The following is a 26,995-nucleotide window of genomic DNA, read 5'->3' on the forward strand; positions in this document are numbered from 1 at the left end:
AGTTTTAGTGAGTGAATGAGCTCAGTTTTACTCCACACTCAGCAATATTCCAGCTATATGGTGGCGGTCTGTAAATAATCAAGTCTGGACCAGACAATCCAGTGACCAACATGAGCATCAATCTGCGCAACTGGAAACGGATGACATGCGTAAACCTAGTCAGTTAGCCTGACCACCCGATCCAGTACGTCGCCTCTTACGACTAGCATAGTCGTCTTTGATGGCAACAGCATGGGTTGCTGAAGGCCTATTCTACCATGGGAGGTTATGATGGAGCTGACAAATCCAGAAACATAATTTACCAGCAGTTCGACAACTGAACTGGGGCTCCCATTAAACTAATATACTTCTGTGCATTGTCAGCACATTTCCTTGATGCTTCACAAAAAACTGAAAAAGTGACTGCATAAATTTTGCTTTCTTCAAAAAACCCAATTGTGTTAAATCATGATGAACTTGTACATTAAGTGCAGGGTACTTGAACAAAATCACTTCATACAAAAAATAAAAAATGCATAATTGCGGCAGGTCTATTAGTTCATAGAGCTTTGTTTGATTCTGGGCGATATGGGTACGAGCCAGTAGGTCAGATGAACATGTGATAAGCCTGGGCAACTAGGAATGCTCTACCACAAAGCCTGTTGACCTTTCACTCCAGGCAGGAACACTAAGGTCAGGGAGTGTCCTGCTGCTTTACTGTGATGTCCTCTTGGTATCATCACTTGCACAGTGTCTAAATGTATCATTACCACACCTGGTGCAGGTAAACCCAGGCTGAGAACGACTCAACAAATTGCCATCTGGCAAAAAAAAAAATCAGATATTACTTCATAACGTAACTCTGCAATGTTCAATGGTCTCAAGATGTGACATTAAAATCATATCAAAATGTCCATTGTGGGTATGACTCTAACTGTGTCACATCTGATGTAGGAAAACTAATGCTCAGATCAAAAATAGAAAACTGGTTAAGAATCCGTTAATCTGCCAAGTGATGAAGGTCGACCCCAAGCTGTTTTCCTTATGTATACCATGATTTAACTAGTTTATATCAAAGTGCGAACACTGTGACCACCATCCTACCCTACTGTCGCACTTCGGTAAGATACCACTGAATGAATCACAAAGACCAAAGTCAGCGATTCTTAAACCTTCAATTACAGCATGAACTGTTCTTCTCTACATGCATGCACAGCCACTGCATCATTTAACAATATGCAGGCCGACCAAGTCATGTGAAAACAGCTAAAACCATCAAGACAGGCTGCTGTTTCACACCATGATGGGCAAGGATGACAATCGTGGACCTCAAAGGTCCACTTTTTGTACAAAGTAGTTGTAAGTTAATTACATGCCTGTTATCTGATCGTGTTTACCATCTGACAACTGCAAGAGCTTCAGCTATCTGACATTCATAAGTGATGTGATACTTGAGCCTGCACTGGGAAAGGTAACCCTATGGGTTGTGTTTCCAAAGGAGGTTACAGAGAGTATATAAACCTGCCCTGGCCTAGTTCAGTTAAATGGCTGTATTGTCTAAATGACATCACCAGTCTGCACCAATAGGTATGTATGTATCATGTAACAAAGTAGAGGAAGTTGGGTGACAGGTGCCCGCTCAATTCAACCTGGTCTCATGAACACAGGTGGGGACATAACGCTACATCCCTACAGGAGGGCAGGGACTAAATGGTCAGACACAAATGAGCATCAGCAAAGAAAGTGCTTGTACAGTATGAATCATATTCCTTATTACATTAATTCACAGATGTACTGAGCCACATCACAGCAGGTGCTTGCACAACCTAACTGTGTCTGTCCATAGCAGGTGCTTGCACAAACCAGCTGTACCTCACCAAAGAAGATGCTAGCACAAAATGAATTTCGTCTCTTCATATCTCATGATAAACTAAAAGTGAGTATGTTTTTATGCCACTTTTAGCAATATTCCAGCAACATTGAAGCAGGTGACACGAGAAATGGGTTTCACACATTACACACATGCACAACGTGTCCTTCACACTGCTCAGTGCTTGCACACAAAGTCTCCTACACAAGCTGCGCTTTTGGTTAATTCCATTTAGTAGTAATAAAGTTGAATTATTGGTGGTCACATCACTCACCAAAATATGAAATGAAACTAACATAAATAGCAGAACAGATTAAATAGAACTTATGTACCTCGAAACTGAAGGTAAATGAAAAACTCACAACAGAATGACCTAATTTAGACAATGAAGGGATATCTCTGTTCCTGACAGATAAGGACACCAGGTCACATGTCCACCAGCCTACACTGACCTATTTCCACTCATTGTCAACCCACACACTACATATCACAATCAGCTCTCAATGAATTCATTTCCATGAATGTTTCTCAGCAAAAGCAAGTTTTAAGAGTCATTGAACAAGAAGTAAATGCAAAACACAAACATCATATTAACAATTTTCAATTGTTGAATTGTAGAAACTTAAATCATTTTGATTTTCAAATGCTTTTATCAAATGGCAAAACTTGAAATTTGAATAAATTATCCTGGTGTTACTAACATATAAACTAAACCTTCATAATATCAATTCAATTTTTGAAACATTATTCTTCATGAGGAGAGAATCGTTAACAGTCACTGTCAAATGATGATTTCATCAAGTCATTCGTAAGAAAACCCTTTAGATCATACCTGTCACACTTAACTTTTCAAGTCGTTGATATTGAATAAATAACCCTCTTTAATTTAGCTTTGAAGACCTTTCAGGCGAAGCACTTTCTTTAAATACAGGAAATAAATAATTGATCCAAAAATTTGTTTGCAGAATATCACTGAGAGACTGCCTGTCTCCACTTCTCATAGTTGAAGTTCACATTAGGTTTCAACAAATACACGGTTTTAATCTCACAAATGCTAAAGCTGGATGTAAATAGACATTTCAAGAGGAAGCCAACCCATTCATAATGTGGTCATAGCCACTTGAGAACACTTTCACTTTCGGTCAAAAAATCCTCTATATACACTAACACTGAATAACAAGACAACTCCAGACTTCCACTGAGAATCTGAGCCAACATTAACCCATAGAACATTCAGACAATGCCCAAGTTCTTACTTGCTTCTTCTTCATCAGTCATACGGCCGCCACTACCTGACCCTGAAGATTTTTCAAGGTCATCTTCATCATCATCTGGATCTATTCCTGAGCCACTCTCTTCAGGAACCTCTTCCTGTAATGCAAAGAACATAATCTGAAATGTGTCTTTAATTCTCATTTATTTATAGAAGATAAATACAGCACACAGGCTCAGAGGTGCAAAATACTGCACTTTAGTTCAAGCTAAAAGGTGCTAATGTTAATGTGCAATTACTCACAAACCACACAACATCCCATTTTCGATGTGAATTAAAGGGACTATGTGTTTGGAACAAAGTGAGTGAGTGGGTGAAAAAGGTTTTATGCCACTTCTAGCAGTATTGCAGCAATATCACGGCAGGGACATTAGAAATGGGCTTCGCACATTGCACCCATGAGGGAAATACTTTTTGTCAAAGAGTTCTTGGAGCAATATGGTTCCTTCATGGGAAAACCAGCAGTGTCAACATAATACTAATGACAGCTTCATCACAATACATGATTAGTCCACAAATAACAGCCTAGCCATGCATATACATTATGACAAATCCACATATATTTACGTAGATCTCACATACTAGCTGAGCTGTCAACTGCTGTTTAAATTAAAGCTGTGAATAGCTGTGCAGCATAAATGGGGATTCAGGATGTTGGTAACTTGATGTTTGAAGACACATGAGAGACTTATAAACCATTTCAGACAGGTACACGAAGTCCAAATTTAGAATTTAGGTCCCTATTGAAGCTTACTAAGAGTACTTTCAGATGCATTGTCCAGTCTTTCTACCAAGTGGAAGTGACACACTAGGGCTTAACACTGCTTGACCTATAATATATAGGGGTAAGTTAGTCTTATGTGGAAGGAAAGGCATAAGTGATGCAGGATGTAAGTTTAGTTTTACACTACTTTTAACAATATTCTAATAAACATCACAGCAAGGTGACACCAGATATGGGTGTCCCGTATTGATCCCCTATGTGGAATTGAACCCTTGTCTTAAGTGAGAAGAGCCAAGGCTTTAAACCACACAAGTAAAACTCATATTTCTTTGTCTATCCAAGGAAAATAGGCGTGTTCACTTCACTTCAATATAGCCTCCAGAATAAAGCATCGCTGTCCCTTTGGATAAGAGACATTTTGAAAAGAACAGCACAGTTAGCTATATTCTGGCCACATTGTATCACAACACCTTTAAGTGGCATTTAGAAGTTGTATGATGAACAAGTAAGATAGTTTTATGGACACGCGACTGCTTTTCTGCATAATATAGCACTCAATGTCACAGGGGGAAAGAGATACATTCACATGTCCGCATGACAACAGACATGTGAGTAATTAAATCAGTTGTAGGTATACCATTGGCTTCATAATGATCTGCTATACTCCACATCAGGTACTACGACACAATCAGCTAGGTCACTGTGTGTGGTGTTTGTTATGTAATGTTGTCAGCCATATTACAGCCAAAATACAGTGGCAGGTAAGTAACTTACTCAGGAACAGTGTAACTGCACAAGAACAGTCACCATGCCAGTCACCAGCAGATTCATAAGTATGACAATCTTTGGTTGCTGACCACCAGCTCCACCCTGGGCCTCCCAGACCACACGACATAACCATCAAATCGCCATCTCAGTTTCCAGACTACACAATATAACCATCCAATCTCCATTTCGGTTCCCACATCACCCGCTATAAAACCATCCAAGCTCCATTTCACTGAGAGTATCAAAATGCCACTTTCTTATTAACCAGCTCTGGAAAGTATTTACCAAGACTACATCTCAGATCAATGTCCGACCACACTATGATTGACTGATTCAAATTCCTAAATCTCCCCTTTGCAGATGAAGTATCATCTATTTCTGGAGACTCCCACTGGGGAGTATATTGGGTTAATTCAGTAAATTAAATTGTCTTCATTGAAATTTACTCAAAAATCAGCATGATTATCCTCAAAAGGGAAAATAGCTCTGTGCAACTGAAAGACACATTCAGAAATAAAATTCTTTTTATGAAAACAGGAAAATGTTTTAATTGTGACTGATGAGGAAACAGGAACATCCAGTAGTTTTCATTTTTTTTCACTTTGTCAGGTACATGAAAAACTGCCATAATAAATGCAGCAAATAGAACACTACAAATTGCTACAATACACAAGCATTTTATTAAGGGTTTTTTTTGGGGGGGGGGGGGGTTGAGACGTGGAGGGACTTAATCCCCTATTTCACTATCATCAGAGAGCAATTCAACAAAATTTATTTAAGTTCAGAAGACATTAAATTTGAAAACGAGTCATCATAAGATGACATATCCCCCTGGCCCACACATATTTGAAAGGACAAATCATCCGACAGTTACTTATTGTGTTTTTAGACTAAGTCTGAATTGTTTCCATGGAATTCATGAAAAATATAAATGCCATTTATCTGTAATCTGAAAAAGTCACCATTTCAAGATCTGTCTCGTATATCTGCCAAGATCTTTTGAAAGATATGAAATGGTTTTCAAGCTGTGCTCCGGAAACGAAGTCAGCAACGTGTTCATGGAACCGAGAAAATAATACATGAAAAAAAAGGAAAATAGCAAAAGGCACCACTTTGGGGTCTGCCACACGTATCTACCAAGTTTTATTGACAGATATTAAGAAGTTTTTGAGTTCTGCTCCGGAAACGAAACACACCTCTCACTTTTGAGACAAAGTCTGAATCGTTTCCATGGAAACCAAGAAACTAAGATATCACAAAAACCTGTAACTAGCAAAAGGCACCATTGCAGCTTCTGACTGGTATATCTTCCAAGTTCTGCCGAAAAATATTGAGCAGTTATGCACCGGAAACGAAGCACATCCCTTCCTTTTGAGACTAAGTCCTAAACATTTCCATGGAAACACAGAAAATAATAAAGCACAAAAACCTGTAAATACCAAAAGGCACCACTTTGGGGCCTGCCACACATATCTACAAAGTTTTGCAGAAAAATATTGAACAGTTTTTGAGTTCTGCTCCAGAAACGAAGCCCATTCCTCCACTTTGAGATTAAGTCTGAAACATTTACATGGAAACTGAGAAAATAATACATCACAAAAACCTGTAAATAGCAAAAGGCACTTTGGGGTCTGCCACACATATCTACCAAGTTTTGCAGAAAAATATTGAACGGTTTTTGAGTTCTTCTCCGGAAACGAAGCCTGCCCCACCATTAGACTAACACCAAAATGTTCCATGGAAAACAAAAAAAATAAAAATGCCAAAACTCTGTAAGTAGCAAAAGGCACAACTATAGGTTGAGATCATTATATCTGTCTAAAAATATTGAACGGTTTCTGAGTTATGCTCCGGAAACAAAATGATTACAAATGGACGGACAGACAGACTGACAGATGAGGCGTCAACTATATCCCCCCACATTATATGCCGGGGGATAAAAAATAAAATAAAATCCAAAATCAAAATATGCAATGCCCACCTTTAGAGTCCTGTAAAGAACATGTGTAATCTCAATGAATTCCATAAAGCAGTTATTTAGAAGTGGATAATGTACACCTCAACTACAACACTATACTCAGAGAGAACTTCAACAAATATATGTAAGTTCAAACGGCTTTAAAATTGACAAAAATATAACAGAATACAAAATCAAAATATGAGATGCACACCTTTAGAGTCCCAATAAAGCATATGAATAGGTTCTTTGAATTCCATAGGGTAGTGTTTGAGGAGAAGTGGACAGAGTACATTCCCTGTTTCGTATGGAGGGATGGATGGACACAGAGGGTAACCCTATATGCCCACAGCCATATTATGGCAGGGGGCATAAAAATAAATCAAGGTTTGAAACACTTTAATAAAAGGTAAAAGAATTTCTGCTTTTTAACTACACAACCAAATGTTTACTTTTGGAGTTAAAAATGGAATTTTGTGATTAGAGTGTTATTTTGAAAAACAAATAAATTTAAATCAACACATGTTCAGAATCATTTGTTTTGCAATACAAACAAAAAGCAATGTTTCCCCCTTTCCCTTAAATAGCAAAATATGACTATTTACCTAGTGCGTGAATAATTAACTTCAGAGACCCTGAAAACAGTGTCATTGATAGGGAGAGTAAAGGTGAGAGAAAAACGTGATTGTGCTGTAATAACGAGTGTGTACAGTAAGGCAACATGACCCAAAGACCCACCGTTTCCCTTTCATCTTCACCAATGAAACTTCACACTGAAATGTTGACCTACAGGACATCAAACGACTTGTTTCATAAAGAGTGTCCACGTTTCCCCTGCTGGCTGACACATGCTGTTAGTTAGATCTTAGAAACTGTTTTAACCCATAGGCGAAAAAAACAAAACACTGGAATTGAAACATTAACTACTGGAAAGAAATCCTGAAATGACCTTTACAACAAATACATTATTTGCAAAATTTCTGTTCATGTCTGACAAAAAAGGCAAACTTTCATCACATCCATCAAGAATATATTTAATCTAAAAATACAGAATATTTTCAGAATAAACCTTCTCCTCTAAAATGACAGAATTGGCTACAGAATTGGTCGGTCTGTTGAAGACAATTTTTCAACATAAAAAATATGTTCAGGGAAAAGTATTTACTTCAGGAGAGGAAAAGAGTTTTGAAGCAAAAAGAAGCTTACAAACAGGAAGGTATTCTATCTATGTCATCAGGGTCTGAGTTTTTTTAAGTAATAAAATTTTCAATTGTGACAGTAAATGTATTAAAAAGGAACTTTGGAGACGTTTTTGAAACTTCTTTGTCAGACTGCGAAGGACAACACAAAACATTGAGGAATCAGGATACTGACTGAGCGACAGTGAGAGATTTTTCCATCAACTTGGAGACTAACATTGTGTGAAACATTCCAGGCATGAGGGCAATTGTGTCAAGACTCAAGCCCATTCACTAATTGGTGTAGAAATTGGAAATTAACATTGAAAGACTCTTTCATTTGACTACCAAATTATGATTAAATAAACAACATTTTCATACCAAATTGTAACAGTTTTGGATGGTGATAGGGATGACAGTTGGGAATGATGGTAGGTTTGATGGTAGGGGTGATGGCTGGGACAACGGTAAGGAGTGATGATAGGGTGATGGTAGGGGTGATGGCTGGGGCAACAGTAAGGAGTGATGATAGGGTGATGGTGGGGGTGATGGCTGGGACAACGGTAAGGAGTGATGATAGGGTGATGGTGGGGGTGATGGCATAGGGTGATGGTAGGGGTGATGGCTGGGGCAACGGTAAGGAGTGATGATAGGGTGATGGTAGGGGTGATGGCTGGGGCAACGGTAAGGAGTGGTGATAGGGTGATGTTAGGGGTGATGGCTGGGGCAACGGTAAGGAGTGATGATAGGGTGATGGTAGGGGTGATGGCTGGGGCAACGGTAAGGAGTGATGATAGGGTGATGGTGGGGGTGACTGTACGGGTGATGGTTAGGTTAATGGTTGGAGATGACAGTAAGGGTGACAGTTAAGGTGACGGTTGGGGATGATTAGGGCGATGGTTGGGGTTGATGGTAGAGGGTTGCGGAAGTTGTGGGTGGGAAGTATGGGTTAGTGTTTAGATAAACAGTATCAGTGATTGTTTATACAGGAGTGGGTATGGGTTGAGGGTTGTGTGGGGTTTGGAAAGGCAGTATCAATGATTGTCTATAACTGATGTCTATAGAAGCATGGATAAAGGGTGGGGGTTGGGTAAGAAGGTTTAAGTGATTGTCTATAGAGCTGTGGGTAAAGGTTGAGTTTGTTAAAGGAGGTACAAATGATTGTAAAGGTGTGGGTAAGGGTTGGGGGTTGTGTGAGGGATGGGTAAGAAGGTTTAAGTGATTCTCTATAGAGGTGTGGGATATGGTTTGGGGTTGGGAAATGAGGTATCAGTGATGGGAATGGTTGTGGAGGTATGTGAGCTGAATAATTAAATAGTTCTTCCCATTGATTTCTTAGAACATTGGGATAACATTTTCCCCAGGAACATGGAAACAATAACGTCCTGATAACTTCCTGCATGTTAGATGGCCTTGATTGTGTTATCTGTGTAGGAAGGGTCACCTACCCTATGCACCATGTGACGTCAATACACTGTAATCTTAAATAAACAATTAGCTACAAGGATGTCTTCATAGTATGAATGAAATCATCACTGTAACACAACATAAACACTTTCCTGATGAGGAAATTGTAATCGAAAGGGGAATTACTACAAACTTCCGGTCTTAACCAGTTCACTTAATAGAAATGTTAAACCCAGTTTTAGCAGCTCACTTAATAGAAATCTTCAAGCCATGAATCTCAAAATACTCCAATACTGTCACTTTTTGTATTTAAGTGTCTCATCAATGACAGGTTTGATTTTATTGAGGATTTTATGAGTGCTTAAATTAAGACATGAAGTTTTATATTATCCAATGCCATGAACAACCCTTCCATAGAATGTCAAGTTCAGAAAGCAGACAAAACCCCAATCTTCCTAAATATCGTCTTTTATTCATTCTCCTTGTAAAGGTCAACCCAAGAAACATACGTGTACATGTTAGCCTTGTAGAGGGAAAGTGTTAAAATAATAAACTCAATTTCGTTTTTTTCCAAAATTTCAATTTCCTCTCCTCTTAGGAAGAACGCCTTCTGTTTCTCCCACATAAAATGACAAATGACGATGGCACAACCCAATAACCTTGTAAACAATCTCAGAAATTTAACAACAAAGACAATCTACACTAATTTTGCTTGAAATCCCCCCCAGCAAATTTCTAATCTGAGCTGCAAGCAAATGGCTATGAGGATTACAATCGTACCAGGTCTGCTAACAGACGGGCAAATAATGCCTGTTTTACTGGCTCTGTGGGTGTAAATCCTGGAACAAAAACAGTAGCTAGTTACTTCAAGGTGTAATCACAACAAAAACACCATTGTAGCCGGAATTACAATGCTTGCTGCTGCATGCACTTTTTACCTTCTTTGAAATGGAGCACAAGTGTTCCATGGATAGGTTTTTCACATCTGTTTTAGGGGAAAGGTGGTGAGTGTTTTCCTCCTCTGTCTCACTTAACACACCATGAATTTGATTCCACTGTGTCACGAGAGAAGGTTGTTCTGCCTAGCACCACAGATGCTTCTGACTTACAGGATGAGCTTCACTGAACAGTTTTAGGGTAGACTGTACATAGTGAAGACCCACTCAGTGAGGACAAAATCACAGAACATGATCAAAACATGATGCCATGAAGGTCTGATGTTACAAAACCAGATCTGTCAAGGTTTAATCAGTCTTCTGTAACCTTTATGAAACTATTGTGACATTGTTCATTAGATTACACTTACAGCTGGGGGCTAAGCCCAATGGTTGGTTTGTTGTTGGACACTGCACTCATGAACAATCCAACAATATGGCACCAGTCTGTAAATAATCTTGACAAGACAATCCGGTGATCAACAACATGAGCATCGATCTACACAATTTGAGATCTGATGACATGTGTCAACCAAGTCAGCGAGCCTGACCACCCTATTGGTCACCTCTTCAGACAAACATCTGTTACTTAAGATCAATTCCAAACTGGCTCTTTTTACATGGGTCACAAGGATCTCATTATGGTGACGAAATAGATAAAATACGAAAGATAATACTGGTAACATAAGCGAAAGACTGATGATGATGATGATGATGATGATGATGATGATGATGATGATGATGATGATGATGATGATGGCACTGTTTGACACATAAGTAAAGGTTATCTCATACATAAACACTATTTGCACATGCAAGCTATCTGCTTCCTCAATAACACACATACAAACAAGCTGACAATCACTGAGATATCTACTACATTTAAACTGCTTCGTTATCATCTAACATGACTGAAAGGCTATTTTAAGGAAGCTAATTACAGCATCTAAATAACATCTAGATCTTGTTAACGGCAGCTGTTACAGGCTACAACAAGTATCATGGTATAAATGGAAGGCAGAAATATATTGCACTGCAAGTACAACTGAATTTATGTTACCCAAAGGTCTGAAAGGACTGTTCTCATAAAAACACATTAAAACATATTTCTTTCACTACATTCTTTTTATTTTTTATGCTTATGCACTGACCATATGGTTTTGAAAACTGTAATCAAGGAAATACACAGATACATAACATGGTGAAAAAGTCAAACATTTTTTGTACAAGGCTCTACGTGGCACCAGTGTAAATAACTTGACAATGTTCAATGTTTGAGCAACTGCCTTGAATTTTAAGTAATCTTTTCAAATTACTATTGTTAAGCAAAATTTGGGCTATTGTTTCACTATGAATATCGAAGTCATTTATGTAACTATGTTAAACCAGCCATGTACTATTGAATAACACAGTGGTGAGATATCTTGTGAAATGACATTTCTATTTCCAGCCTACCAATAACTACTCCTTCCTGAAACTAGGCCATACAAATCATATCCACCATTAGAGCTATATTCCTTACATAATACCACACACAGACAGAGACATGTGTTAGCATTTGTCTAGCGCTGTAGTTCTGTCAATATGCTAATGTCCATAGCAAACACATGCCTGTGGTTCTGACAATATCCACTCAATACCACACAGCTGCTGACCTATCTTGAAAATGCGTACAGGCTGGAGTCAATTTTCAATTTGAAATTCAACATCATGCCATAATTCGAGAGAAAACACATTTGTTGAAAGATAAAAGGAAAAAATACAAGTCAATGTACATTAGAAGTGGTTTTCTCCAGACAACTGGTACTGCTTACCAATTTCCTGAAAATGTTACTGTGTACAGACATTATGACTGACAGACACAACCTGTCCTGAATAAGTAAAGCATGACTATAACATTTCAGATTTCTTTGTAGAGACAAAAGATAAGCTCTGGAAAATACAAAATAATATTTCTTAATGTACTTACAGTACGTTGCTTTTCATTTCCTTGCATTTATTCAACTATTTTTTTTTAACTCAACAATTCACACATTTTTTATTAAACACAGATGAAACACAGAAACATGATAGCATGTGTAAAACGTTAACAAATGTTGAAGAGCAAGCTGTACTCAAATACACATTCATGTACCAAGAATATAGCATGGCTGTAGGGTAAAGGGTAATAATGCACAGGCAGGGAAACTAACATGCTACAATACTTACTTTTTCCTTCCCAATCTCCGTATCGATGTCTATTAAGTTCCCTGGTGGCTGAAATGAAGAAAATCGAAAGTGCATTTAAAAAGGTTAGTTTCATGCATGTGAGGTTAGTAAAAAACATTTATTGTTCATAACGATTGCATTGGTCTTTTTTCAAATATATTTGTATATGATTACTAAAATTTCCAGTCAGTGTACCCGGGAAAGAAAAGGTCAAATTATTGAAATATCAGTTGCAATACATTAAAATCTGTGAGTAGCAATGTGCCTTTAACACGTATATGTCTGACCCCCATTTATCTGCATTGGGAACAGCCTGATAACAGCTGAGTACAGAACTGTAACTGATAATTCATTCAACATAAGGTACATCGAAATGCCAGTCTTCTGCTTTTTTACTTTACCATCCTTCCAGTCAAACCTACCATATTACCATTAAATCCAAAATTTTCAGGTGCTTAATAATCTTAGTATTTCATGCTCATAAGCTTGAAGCAAGTTCAAAAAGATTTCAAAGTATTAGAGATCAGATTGCAGAGAATGAAATTTCAGCAGAATGGACTATGGTAATGCAAATCCATTGGAGCTCTCTCGTGCAAATCTATTTATTCTACATATTCATATTTTGTAAATACTAAATAACAATGGATATGAATGATATTACACACTGATGCACCAGTAGTTGCAAATACTGCTAAATGTACTTGAACAAGGGTTTCTGGATTGCAACATATGGTATACAGAAACAATTATGAACACAATTTATATTGGGAGCTATTGCAGAGATGTAAGGCACCACATTTGTGGCATTGGGATCCAATTATTTGGGGGTGGATAAAAACAAAATCAAGACAGCATCTGGGAGTTTATCTGTTCAACAGTTATTTGTGGTTGGTATTCTTAAATTTAACAGGTTCTTTAATGGGTTTTCTTTTTCAAACCCCCCCCCCCCCCAACTTCTTATATATATATATATATGTATATAACACCTATCCTGCCATGAAGTCAACTTCTTGTACCTTTCTAAAAGAATATACAAGAGAAAATCAGCAATTACCATAAATGCTTTCAAGGTGACATCTACTTCATAACAAATTTTCTTTCTTATGCCTCAAGTCCTAATATCAAACAAGTAAACCCGAGCAAACTTTTTGGATACAAATGTTAAACTTAAGGAATGAGTAAGATCAGTTTTATGCCACTTTTAGCAGTATTCCAGCATTATCACTGTGAGGGACACCAGAAATGGGCTTCACACATCATACCCAGGTCTTCTGTGTGATAAGCGAACTCTTCAACCACTAGACTACACAACCGTCCCAACTAAATTTCATGTCTGTCAGCCATAGCATGGACCATGCGTGTCACATCAATGTGGGATAGAATTGCAAGGTGAAACAAATCTTACATATATCACATCCCACAACCACAAAAACAACCAGCAACATACTCAAGGTAAGCAAAGATTCGAAATCAGGACCAAAGGTCTCTGGCACAATTTTTGGAAAGAGATCTATACATCCAATTGTTGTGCATCAGATGACCTGACCACTCATGCCCCATTAACCACAGAAACATGAACCCAATGACTGTATTCTGGATACTTGAAAGTCATATCACTACTTGACTGTTGCAAACAAAGTAATACCACACCACTACAATGGGAGCACTAACAAAACAATCAAAGGAAAACAACAAGGATGAAAAACAGTTTTAAAAACATCCTCATCGCAACTCTCCAAATCGTTTCAACAGGATCATGTATCACCTCTGTAACAGTATTACAAATACAACCCAACTTATGGAGGCTGACAAGTCTTTCATCCCATTCTGACCTACTTCTACAGCTTTTGCAGCGCTGCTATATGCACAGCACAGCATTAGCTAATAGATGTGGATCTGTCCTGGACACAAACAACTTCCTATCTCATAAAGCTTGTTCAGAGACCAATTATCAAAGTTGCTACCACACCAGGAAGTCATCATTGGCAAACAGCAATGCTTTTTGGAGATTAAAAATGCTTGGTGCACAAGGTATGCTTCAATACATATTGATTTCGACAGTCCTATTTCTGAAAGAGCAGGGCCCCATAGTGAGATGACAAACATGGAATACAACATTTCGACATGAGCCCACTGCTAGAACCATCATGTCCACACCCAATGAGCACACACATATTTCACATGGATAAGTCATCATCACCATTCACTGCAGACTCACAAGGGAACAGTTAGCTTCAATAATTTCAACCAAAAGGTTGAGTTACTGTTTGTGCTAAGGTAACAATCAATGCCTTGTGTATTTTTCAATCTAAATAATGAGCTCAACATAATTTGGTGCTCTTAACTAAATGAAAATCAGATGTGAACTGATAAAGAATTTTTAAAAATTAAAAAAATGGATGTTCACAAATAAAATGTGTTTTGAATCATGTCCCATGGTAGCTAAAATGGTACAGGTTTGAATATAGTGTTTCATTCACTTTTATGCAGAAATCTACACAAATTTTTAACATGCAGTATCCTTGAAAGCTCACATCAAAGGTCATAGCACATCAATGTCAAACTTCCAAATAGGAGCAGTCATGAACAACCGGTACAGCACTGCATCTTACAAAGGCGCGAGTGTTGTTTGTGGCTGCAGTCAACAGCACTGACTGAAGCCATGGCACATATACATATAATCAGCTAATAAGCAACGACTTACGACCTGGTCATATGTTTTCAGTATTAACAACAAACATTGTACACTGAGTACCATTATGCCTTGGCAACTCGTGACATTCACATGAATAACCAGTAACTTGACAACTTCTGACTGACATGAAGTTCCAAGAAAGAGTTCAGCCTCTCTAATACTACACTTAAGCTTCTGGGCTAAAAACAAATCAAGTGTTTTTTCTCCCTTTTAATCCCATAGGTTTAACTTGAAGAAATCAATTTTGACAGCATTACACAGATAAGACGCACAACTGTAAGCAATGTGATAGGCTTCAATATCAGTATCAATAAGTTTGCTCGTGTACAGGTATCAAGAGTCTGCCATGATATATATCCACAGCTGTAGACCATCAAGACATGGATCAGGTTGCAGCTGTGGACCATCAAGACATGGATCAGGTTGCAGCTGTGGACCATCAAGACATGGATCAGGTTGCAGCTGTGGACCATCAAGACATGGATCAGGTTGCAGCTGTGGACCATCAAGACATGGATCAGGTTGCAGCTGTGGACCATCAAGACCTGTATCAGGCTGCAGCTGTGGACCACCATGTGTACATGGCTACATTTTGTTTGCAATCCTGAAACCCCTACAAGACCTCATAAAACAGACTTTAATACCATAAAAGACCCTCCTACCTATGAAGCTATGTAAGTAAAGGGCACCAACCTTACCTATCCAGTTACAGAGAAGTGATGGACAATGGATCTCCAACAATCATAACAATACACATCTGAATTCTCAAACATATCTTCAATCAATAATCATTCCATTGTCACACCTGAGACACTATAATTATTGATGTCTACATATGTTGGCCTTACCACAATACGACATGTGGATATTTTATGTCTATCTCAGATCAAGCTTCTCATCCTCCTTTTATTCTTGCAAAACCTGTCAATACAGGCCACTGAGACTTGACAATGGCTGAACAGCTGTTGACTATGATGATCACGATAATCCTTACTATGGATCCAGTACTACAATAATGTTAACACATTGTTATAAAAGCACTTAATGCTGACAGTAGATCTCAAAGATCTGCCAACTCTGATTAAGTATAATACAACCTTCTTGATCCATGGACTTTCTATGTAAGTGTCCCAGGTTTACTGAATGAACAGTGTCATAGCTATCATGCACTAATGCTGCAGTCTTAATGGCCTTGAGAGAATGACTGGGTCATGACGACATGTTAACAATCATATCATAATCAATTAGAGTGGGGAGTCGGGCTAATGCCACTTTGCAAAGTGTTCCACTTATATGCTGGGCTGGTCAGATTTACATGGGCAGAAAGACAGAGTGATGCCACTTATACACTGACCATTTTGAAAAACTATGACCATGATTTTACAACAACAGGGTAAGGATCATACTCAAGGAGAATCTAGGCTTCAAAGGTGGGACCAGGTAACTTAATACAGTTCTAAACAGCAGACCATCTAAATGTATGTCATCGTCACAGCACAAGAGCAATAGATCAATCTGTCATAAAAAAACCCAGAAAAATAAATCTGTGAACTGTCAAATTGAAGCCAATATTAGAAGAGGCACAATTGTAGGTGAGATGTTTTAATTCCTAAGTCATCTTTCCCAACTTCAGTCTGTAAGTGTCACAAGAAATGGGTACAAATTCAACACTACAAAGGACATACTGTCCATGAGTCACTTTGGATGATCTTTCAAGAGGCTCCTCCAGATCTATAGAGAAGCAAGGAAAGGCCTGGATGAACTGCTACGATCCAGCATATTTAGTGGTTTGCTGAATCCTACTCAAAAGGATCTAACAACCCAATGACCAAAAGAGTAATTTGTGTATCTTAAGGCATTATACAAACTTAGCAACCAAGTGAGTAATTTGTGAATCTTGAGGCATCATACAAACTTAATCTGTCTCTAGCATGTCTGGCAAAAATGCAATTTACACAAATTTCAACGAGGCCTTAAAAATTTATGAGAACATCTGTTTCCTGTTCAATTTTCACAAACGTGACAACAATTGCAGCCAATGCTGAATCATTGGCATGCCCAAATATTATTTATGTTTCAAGTAAACAAATTTTCTTCAAGAATTCCAAATTAGACACTGACAGATAGGATCACATATTTTAGGTTCAATGGAATTTTGCTAAAGCTCAAACAGCACTGGCTTCCTAAAGCTCCAGATCGCAGACGGATAAAACCACAGATGCTACTTTCCTCTCAAGCGCAACTACCTCTCACCTCCTTGAAGTTGGTTGAAGGCATGAATAAGGCTGGTAGACTGGCAGCAAGCCAACATAGATGCTTGTAAGTATGATGAATGAAGCAGTAACTCTTCGGCCATATGTTTTTGTCGTGTTCACGCACATTTTGTTAATACAATTAACCTCCACTACACTTTAACTGATGCAAATACTTTGAGGCAGTTTTTGTAGGTGTAATAAAGCACTCAAGCCTGACGATAACAGATCATCAGCTTGGGTTTAAAACAAAGGCTGGCATCAAGTTGTATCACAGAGCATGATGCTTTTTGCACAAACAGAATCTGATGGTATTCTCAATGTGTACATAAATTCTGTATGTCTGCTGCGAAATGCATCAAGACTTGTCTCGAAAGTCCATCAAGGAAAATATCTTACAAGTCCTGAAGGAACAATGAAGTTCTCCGCATCATGTTTTGTCTCAGAGAGAAATGTGTTGGGACATTTCGCAGTATGTGTTTTGGAGGAGATGCTTTTTTCAGAACATGATGATGTATATGGGTACGTCAGAAACTATTCTACATGTATACAATAGACTTACCATATATACTCTCCTTCGCTACGGGAATGGTTTTGAACAAAAACAATATTAAATAGCGAATGGATATAAGGAATTATATGACTAAATTTTCCCAAAGGCAAAATTTATTTTCTGATAGAATATTTTTAGTATGTATACTCCTTAACAATTAGACATTTACCAAAATTATATTAGTCACAAATATATCTCTACACTGTCTAAATATTAATTTGTTAACCCATTAGCACAATTAACTACACCATTCAGAAGGAAGGCTCACAAGCAAGAAAATGGTTGTTCTGATGCCCTTTTCGAGCCATGCTTGTAAGAAGTGTCATGGATCACAAAATAACTCATGCAATCACTTCACTGACATACCACAAGCAGAGACCAACATGACGCTCTGATAACGATGAATAATGTGGATGGGGAATGTGTGATGATTCAATGGTATGAGACAAACAAACATGGTTGACAAGGACAAGACTGTTTAATAACTTGTAAACATGACGTCTAACATAACAGACATAACATACTTTCACAAGAAATAGAAATTTCAAAAGACATTCAAATTGAATTTTAAACTGACAAACACATGACTAAACTGAATTCATCACAGAATAACATCAACATCAGCACTATATGACTAAGATAATATTAAATAAATGGTGTAAAAATTATGTAACTAAAATCACTTACCCCTCGTCTCAAGTTATACTTCAAAATGATACAAGACTGTTATTAACATATTTATCAGAAGGACAATCGTATTGAAAGTATACATAATAATGGTGCTTATGACAAATTGAACACTTGAAAAGAAAATTAAATTATTTATTCAGCTACGGTTAAATTCAAACTAAAGGACTCTCAAACCTTCAGCATTGTTTAGCCTCCACATATAAGATAGCATATCCTTTCATAATCAAAGAAATCAGCCAGAGTACAAATACTTTATGACAACATATTAAGTTTGCATCACTAGGCTTGTACAAGGTAGGATAATAACTGTAATGTCCGTGGGACCAAAAATATCTTTTGACAGCCCTTTTGGGACTCAAAGTAGAAAAGATCTCAAGAGAGGAAGACAGTTCATATCCTTAACAAATGCCAGCACTCCCTCCACCCTTCCCAACCATATATTCTCCATGTCTGTACCACCATTCTTTAAGCAAGTATTCCTTCACACCATTCAGTGCTACTAACCGAAACAGCAATCTGTGCTCTGTAGGACAATAAATCACAACTAGTCACCTTTCATACAAACCAATTGACTTGCTCAGTACTATCAAAGCCACACATTTATAATTCATAAGATATTGGCAGACCCTCTTCAGATGTTAGTCTTCCTATTTACATTGTAACTGCTACTCTGAATAATTCATTGCAGAATTTCTTATCAATGTCTTTCTTTTCTTTTTCCCAAAGTCTATTTACACCAAATATAATTTAGTCTGATAACCAGAAAAAACAGGCTCTCTCCAAGCATGTGGGTATTGTATTACTTTTAATGGAAATCGGTCTGGTAAATCTTTAATATCGTGATCATTTAAGACAAAAACACTTTCCTCTTTCATCGTGGCAAGACAGGCAATGGTGTAGATGATGCATGACAAACACGCAATTCTAATGTTTGAAAACCGTGAAGAAATACCATCAAGATGTAGGCAACACTGTGCATCGTTGAGGTGAAATTAAACTACCGGCATCAGTAGGCAAAGAGATTTCGCTTGAGACAACAGAAAGTGAGTGGAAAGTAATTTTCAGTAAAAACTTCATGATGTGCAGGAATTCATCCTAAAGCCATTGAAGAAAGACAAAAACGTCACTCCAACTGCACACAGAGCTTCAAAATGTCTCAAAGCAATAATCACTGACACAATTAAGGTTGATATCATCTGGTTGAGCAAGTTTGGAATCCGTGGAAATGTTCTAACTCAGGAGTAACATAAAAAAGTGAGGGATGATGAATGTTTTGGGGATATCATTTTGTAGTAGAAGTTGAGCCCATTATTTCATACAAATATCCCCAAATACATAAATGCCAAGTTTTTGGGTTCAACACATTGCACACCACAGTTCTAAAATACGTAGGATGGGAAGGTATGACTATGCTTGAAAGGATTTATCACTCCAAAATAATCAAGCAATACCTTAAGTCCACTGAAAAACACCCAACATACCAAAAGAATTTGAACCATATTGTTTTCTCCCTGACATGTCGAGAACAATCTGACCATGACCTGAGCATTTTGCCTGTCTTTAACTTCCCATGAACTTATTCACTTCACTTAAGGCTGCAGTATCAATGCGAAAACACTGCCCTTCTTTACACACTGAAATAAACCATTCACTTTTAAACAGTAGGATAGTATGATTGAAACTCGCAGATAAATCTTTTCCTGGATGAAAAAGCCTTTCAAGCCAATTGGTTTGAGGTCCAGAGGATCACTTGCGGCCCATACTAAACTTCTTCAACCAGTGAAGGGCTGGAAACAAATGTGCCTGCACCAAATAATCGGAAGTGATTCTGTAAAGATGGACGTGCAAGGTCCTTGGTCTCCAGGCCTTATTCCAGCTGCTAATATTGTTTGATATACGCAAGTCAATAAGGGAGATAACCCCCAGTGTGTTTAGACAAGCGGACAAATTTGTGCAAGGCAACAGTAAATGTTGACGTTCCACACGATCAAAAAGTGTTTCATTTGAACTCTTTGAGAGCACATTTTGTGTAGCTATGTTCGCAGGACTACATATTTGTTATTCTCTGATGGATGACAACTGTTTCCTCATTATCTGGGTGATAAATGACAAGATCAATACAGAAGACTCCAGTACTGTCTTACCATGGAAATGTAGCTTTGTAGTAGGTTTGGTACCAGATATGCATTTTTAGGATTTGATAGTAACTGCATTACAGATGAGTGCATCAGTATAAACATAAAGTAAGACCTCATCTTTCTTACTTGAGAGGTATTTTGAATTTCACTGTAACATCACAGTCCATGTAATAATGTAAAATAAAGTGTTCAAGTGCTTCCTCTTTATTTAGTAATATAAATGTCACTTTTACTAAACAATCACATAACTAATGTGAAAAGGGAAATCTTTAGCCCAATTTTGCAATTACTGCAGACATCTGTTACAGATCTGGAATGATACTCATACCCATAGTTCATTATAAAGTGCACTGTAAGTCACTGAATTCAATTAATAGTACTTCTGAATTCTTGCAGGCAATAACCACCAATGTAAATATTCCTAATTGAAACCCTGAGAAAAAACCTAACATTATCATGCATTTATTTTGGCTGACACAAAACCAAATGTTCTCAAATCAGAATACCAATTATTAAAGTGAAAATGAAATGGAAACACCCTGATCCTGTCAAATACAACCAGAAGAGATGACTTCCTAAAATACAACCAGAAGAGATGACTTCCTAAAATACAACCAGAAGAGATGACTTCCTAAAATACAACCAGAAGAGATGACTTCCTAAAATACAACCAGAAGAGATGACTTCCTAAAATACAACCAGAAGAGATGACTTCCTACAATACAACCAGAAGAGATGACTTCCTAAAATACAACCAGAAGAGATGACTTCCTAAAATACAACCAGTAGAGATGACCCCTAAATACAATCAGTAGAGCTGATTCCCTAAACTATAACCAGTAGAGCTGATGCCCTAAAATACAACCAGTAAAGCTGATCCCCTAAAATACAACCAGTAAAGCTGATCCCCTAAAAGACACCCAGTATAGTTGACCCCTAAAAGACAAAACAGCAGAGTTGGTTCCATGTCTCCCTTAACTGGTAGATCTCACTAATGTATCATACATGTATGGCAAGAGGCTTATGTTCCACCCAACATCAACCATTGAACTGTGTAAGTAGGCCTAACATCGGGTCTCTAGGACGTGGGCCTATTCACAAAGCTCCTTTGGAACAGTAACATACTGTCATGCAGACAAATACCAAATCACCTCAATCTTCAGATAGAAATCTCTCCATCCCCAAATCTCCTTGGCATCCACCATAAGGGAAGAAAATTAGGCAAAGGGCTTACATCATGTACATCAGCAAATATTCATTGACAATTTTTTTTTATTAAATTCTCCATCTCAACTGGGTTAGAAAATCCCATAAACAATTACATCAAGTGTGATATGCCAAGAATAATGAAAGAAGCTATTGGTGAAGAGTAATCCAGCCATACTCATTTCCATTTAAACACGAGAGACTATCACTGATGGAAATCGATGTGGTGTTGTGTTTTTTCTTGATCTACTCAACTTGTGCATTTAACACAGTCAGGAAGGAGGCTCCCAATCCACTTCTGGATGCAAGAACTAGATAACAGTGATTACCAAGTAATTGTCAGGGCTCATCACTATTGACGCAATTACAACATCATCATGCAAATAAGAATGAAACGCTGCTCTTAAAAAACCAAAGTCCATCTTTGGCCAAACCTTCTCTTGGTTGTCAAGCGGTTTCTGTCCTGGACAGAAATGTTCACTTCACAAATAATTCCACTTTTACAGGATGCCTTTGTTGCCCTGAACAGCAGTAATTCCAAGCTAGACCCTCTGCAGAAAAGCCACAAATTTCCAAGTCTTCAAACACTGAAGGCTTTCTCAAAACATTTACTCTGTCCTCCAAAATCTTTCAGATTCGGTCATAAATGACAGTACTTGTAGTGAAGAAAAAACAAAATTTTGCCATTTATTGAGCCTCCCTGAATCCTAACCTCCCAAATGCAATCTTTTACCTTTTAAAATGAGTACTAAAATAATATAATCTTGATCTCAAATAACTGGGAGAAAAATAAATTACATGAGGAACCTCTCCAATTTACATGTATGTGATGGTCTTCTGTGTCAATGAAAAAGTAATGTGATCATTCAAAAGTTGACCAATGTTTTTATCATTGCGATAAGAAAAACATATTATCAATGAATTGCTGAATCACCTGCAAATTTTATACATCTAAAATATGAAATCTTCGAAAATTGAGACTAAATGTTTTTGCATGCCACATAACCTTACGTTGTGGAAATAGCTAAAAATCTACTATCACAGCCATTGCAAGCTAAGATACTGCAACAAATGAGGATTGGTTCAACCAACAAAAGAGGCTGTACAATTTTAACCTTCCTCCTGTAAACTTTGTGAGGTCAACATTAACATATCTGCATCTGTTAATCAATCTTGGGGATTACTGACTCAGAGTTGATGAACTTCCAATCTGGTCTAGACATTGTTCGACAATATGGGCAATGCTTCATACTGTCAAGGCCAGTTAGGTCCAAGTATGCTTAACATATCAGAAGAATTATTTCAATGTGTTGACAATTCATTTCAAGCATGTTGAGCAGCACACAAACACATAGGGGTATAAGACAACAGCAATCAGCAGAAATACAACATAAGCATGTATACCTGAAGCAAGTTTCAAATCGGTATTGAACTAAGATTTTCTCATTTCTGCAGACAATCACACAAAACTGACTGCGCATTTTCAAGAACCAGGTTAAATATTTGAGGAGACTAATAACCACACACAATGTCATTTTATCAGATAGATCCTCCAAACAAATCTATGTCCAGACTCCAGATTCAACAACTCCACTTGCCTTGTAGCTTGCTTCTAATGCAATATCAAAGAGACTGGTGGATTTTCCGAAAATACATATCGTTTCTTGGGAAAATTAGGGCAACCAAGTCTGGAGGCTAGTGGTATTTACAGCATGAGTCCACCACAACCATAAAAAGAAAGATTCCAGACCAAAAGAAAGAACTCAGCATTTGTATGCTTGGGTAATGATTAACCCATTACTGTCCACATAAATCTGACTGCAATTACAATAGAATTGAATATACTACCAATTAGAGCCAAAGGGTTAAATCAGACTGCAAGCAATGGGTGATGAGGCAACCTCTGCCCTGCTATGACCCACTACATGCTATAAGGGCAATCAACTGTCTGGACAAGGATGATTACAAACCTGCTCAATACACATTAACCCCTTCAACATCAAAGAATCATGTCCATACATACTTCCATGGAAATAATCTCTAAGACCTGCCAACTCAAACACAAGACTTTACCTTGAAGATGATATAGCAGCTAACAGTGGATTATTTATAATCAAAGCAAATGTGAATCTTGATCATGTGCGATCAAAGCGTACATTAATGGGGTACACTGACCCAACAAGAGTCTAGTCAGGTAGCAGCTGAAGGGTAGTCTTCCTGATAGGCAGTCATTAAGTCTTTCCCCAATATCACTTGGATGATTGCTTAACTTCATCCTGATGTAAAAATAACTCACTGAAGTTAAGGATTGCACTTGCTGACCAAAAATTACCTGTGTAATCAGTCAATTATGATGCACTTTCGGGTTCCTCCCTTTAAGCATTTCATATACTATTACCCAGGACTTGCTTATCATCACTGATAAGAAGATCTCCAGACAAGAAAAGATGCAACAAACAGGGTTCTAAAAGGGGAAACCTCAATGTATCCAGATATTTCATTTGTCATGACCATTTAGAGAGCAAATGAATAATATGGGTTATATCTTACAAATATTCAGTCAATATCAAGTGCGTGAGTGAGTGAGTTGGGTTTAGATCGATTTCAGGATTATTCCTACAATATCACAGCCGGGAAGATCAAAATGAGTTGCACACATTATACCCATGTGGGGAAATCCAAACTGGGTCTTCAGCTTGACAACTTTAAGCATTAGGCTACCCTACGGCCACATATCAAGACAAAGGTCAGTAGTAATGACACATGCACATCGTGACAGTGTTGGGATTCGAACCCACATATTTGTTGTGATGAATAAACCACTCTGCTGTCTCTCCATTGTGCCTGACAATCAACCTTGCCCATAGCATCTTGTCAGGATCAGAAATACAATGGGTTTATCAATTAAGTATTCGCCATACAGGGATGAGAACACAGCCCAGCTACTAATGACCTATTACTTTTTATTACATCTTTCAAAGCCAGTCACAGCAAACCACAACCTTCACGGTAAACAGTTTCAAGCATGCAGGTCTGATAGCTGCACACAAGTTCCAGCCCTGGACAGATCTATACATCTTCATTGCTTGATTTCAGCAGGCAACAGCTCACTGCTTACATCCCATAAACATCCCCCACTCCCAGCTGATCATACAGACAATCTTTCATTTCAGGAAAGCCTCATTCACATGACATAGGTGGTCAGAAATAATGATTTTATTATGACTGATCTATTCTCGAATGCATGAGTCAGTTTTAATAATGATCCTAAATGACAAAAGATGCCCTAAATAACTGAGAAAAATTAATTTCTCAGAACATTCCAATATCTGTCTAGTTTGACTGATTGGGTACAAGCTATTCTTCAGGCCCATTAACTTAGTACATACACTCATTCAGCAACATGGATGGTCAAAGGGCAGAAATGGTTATAACAAACTACTTCCATGATACTACTAAAGCCACAGACTAAAACTCAGTTTATTCAATCACCATCTTTATGAAACTGATTTTGCATTTCCTTTAACATGTTCTGTGACCTTGTAATGAACCTAAATTAGCATGTATGAAAAAAGTGGTGAAAATTGCATTTCAATTTGTATCAGAGGGACAGACCTCATTATGCAATATAGAAGATGATTCTGATCTCAGCACCTAGAGGGTGAACGCTCCAGGGATCACCACCATCGGACAACTACAAGGACTATTTATATCAAACCAGAAGGTGGTTATGGAGGTGGCAGGGATCAGCTGTTCCCAGAGGAAGCTGGAAGCAAATTGAATGTTGGTCTGCATTGAAATCTGTGATAATAGACTCCAGTAATGACTTCATAAAGAATGTCCAGAATCATCCAAGAAGAAAACAGCCTTGGTTGTGTCACAGTTTACTGTGTCTTTACCATGGTTGTATACCACTGGAATAATAATAAAAACACTGCTAAATTCATAAAACTGAAGAAGTTTCCTTCAGTGGAATAAAGAATGTTCCAAAGAACATGCTATTTTCGGGATCTTGTTGATAACTCTCACAATGTTGTACACACTGTGCCCACAGAGTCAAATATCATGCTGAGAGTAATTAATGTCAAAATTAAACATGATGTCATAATGACATCAGAATGGATATTTACACATCAGAGTCTGATCAGAAAATTCTATTATGGCCACACCAATATGTCACACTGTCAGTGAGTTTGGTTTTTAAGGCACTGGTTGGTAGCAATATTCCACAGGATCACGTTGAGAACACCAGAATGTACCTATGTAGGGAATCGAACCCAGGTCGCCTGTGTGATGAGCAAACACTTTAACCACTAGGCTACCTCACCTCCCCTGATGCATGGTTTAGTAGCAAGGTCTATGCAAACTGTGCACAAGGCACAAAGAGCCACCATAACCCACAGGATCAACTCATTCAAGAAGATTCATGTTTGATATTACTGTAAAAATATGAAGCAATTTCGACCCAGGGAAATGATGGCATCATTTCCATTGTCACCCAACAGAGGCCGATCAATACCGAATTCATGATGATTAATGCTTTCTCACGCCTTTTTTATTTCAGTTCAGTCACTGGGGTGTTACAGCAGTGTCATAATTAAGTGCGACGTTTAACCATATAAATCTGTTCAATCTTGGGCTCACACTTCTTCATGGTAACCAGTATTGATCCTGGCATCTTCTTCATGACTGTGATTCAAAAAGGTCATAAAATCATCATCTTTTTCTTGTGACATGTTAACAAGATGTTTCCATAGCCAAAGCATTTACAATCTTTTCATTTCTACGCACACATTTAATACTAAGCCCTGTTAACGTCACATGTAATCTGCCTTAGGGGAGACCACCCATCATGTTGTAACCAATGAAAACTGATTCCTTAATGTTCTGTCCTGAATTATTTATTCTCACATGTATCAAAAGCATTGCACAACATGCTGTTAGATTTCATATGGTCATGAAGGGCTACTCGTTGATGTCATTATGTAGCAGACCCATGCACAACAATCCAACATTCCCACCTGCAGCAGGGTTACCTGGATTAGCACCAGGTTGCACCACATGCATGATGAGATACATTTATTCTATCGAGATCTTGACATGAATAAAACATAAAACATGAGACAGTTATAAATGAGCTGCTGCTGCTGCCGCCTTGGACA

General features: G+C 37.9%; 1 protein-coding gene across 2 annotated transcripts in view; it reads right to left on the reverse strand.

The window, feature by feature from the left end:
* LOC137278051 (syndecan-like) overlaps positions 1–26,995 on the reverse strand; it is a 67,678-nt gene that overhangs the window by 12,332 nt on the left and 28,351 nt on the right. The window contains exons 2-3 of one of the 2 annotated variants that reach the window (XM_067810116.1): positions 12,300–12,347; positions 3,106–3,220 (exon numbers count right to left, since the gene is read on the reverse strand). In XM_067810116.1, the coding sequence (XP_067666217.1) occupies positions 3,106–3,220; positions 12,300–12,347 (163 nt within the window). The remainder of the gene's footprint in view (positions 1–3,105; positions 3,221–12,299; positions 12,348–26,995) is intronic. The other variant, XM_067810117.1, reaches the window with a different exon arrangement.

Source organism: Haliotis asinina, chromosome 3, assembly GCF_037392515.1.
Source record: "Haliotis asinina isolate JCU_RB_2024 chromosome 3, JCU_Hal_asi_v2, whole genome shotgun sequence".
NCBI classification, from domain to species: domain Eukaryota; kingdom Metazoa; phylum Mollusca; class Gastropoda; order Lepetellida; family Haliotidae; genus Haliotis; species Haliotis asinina.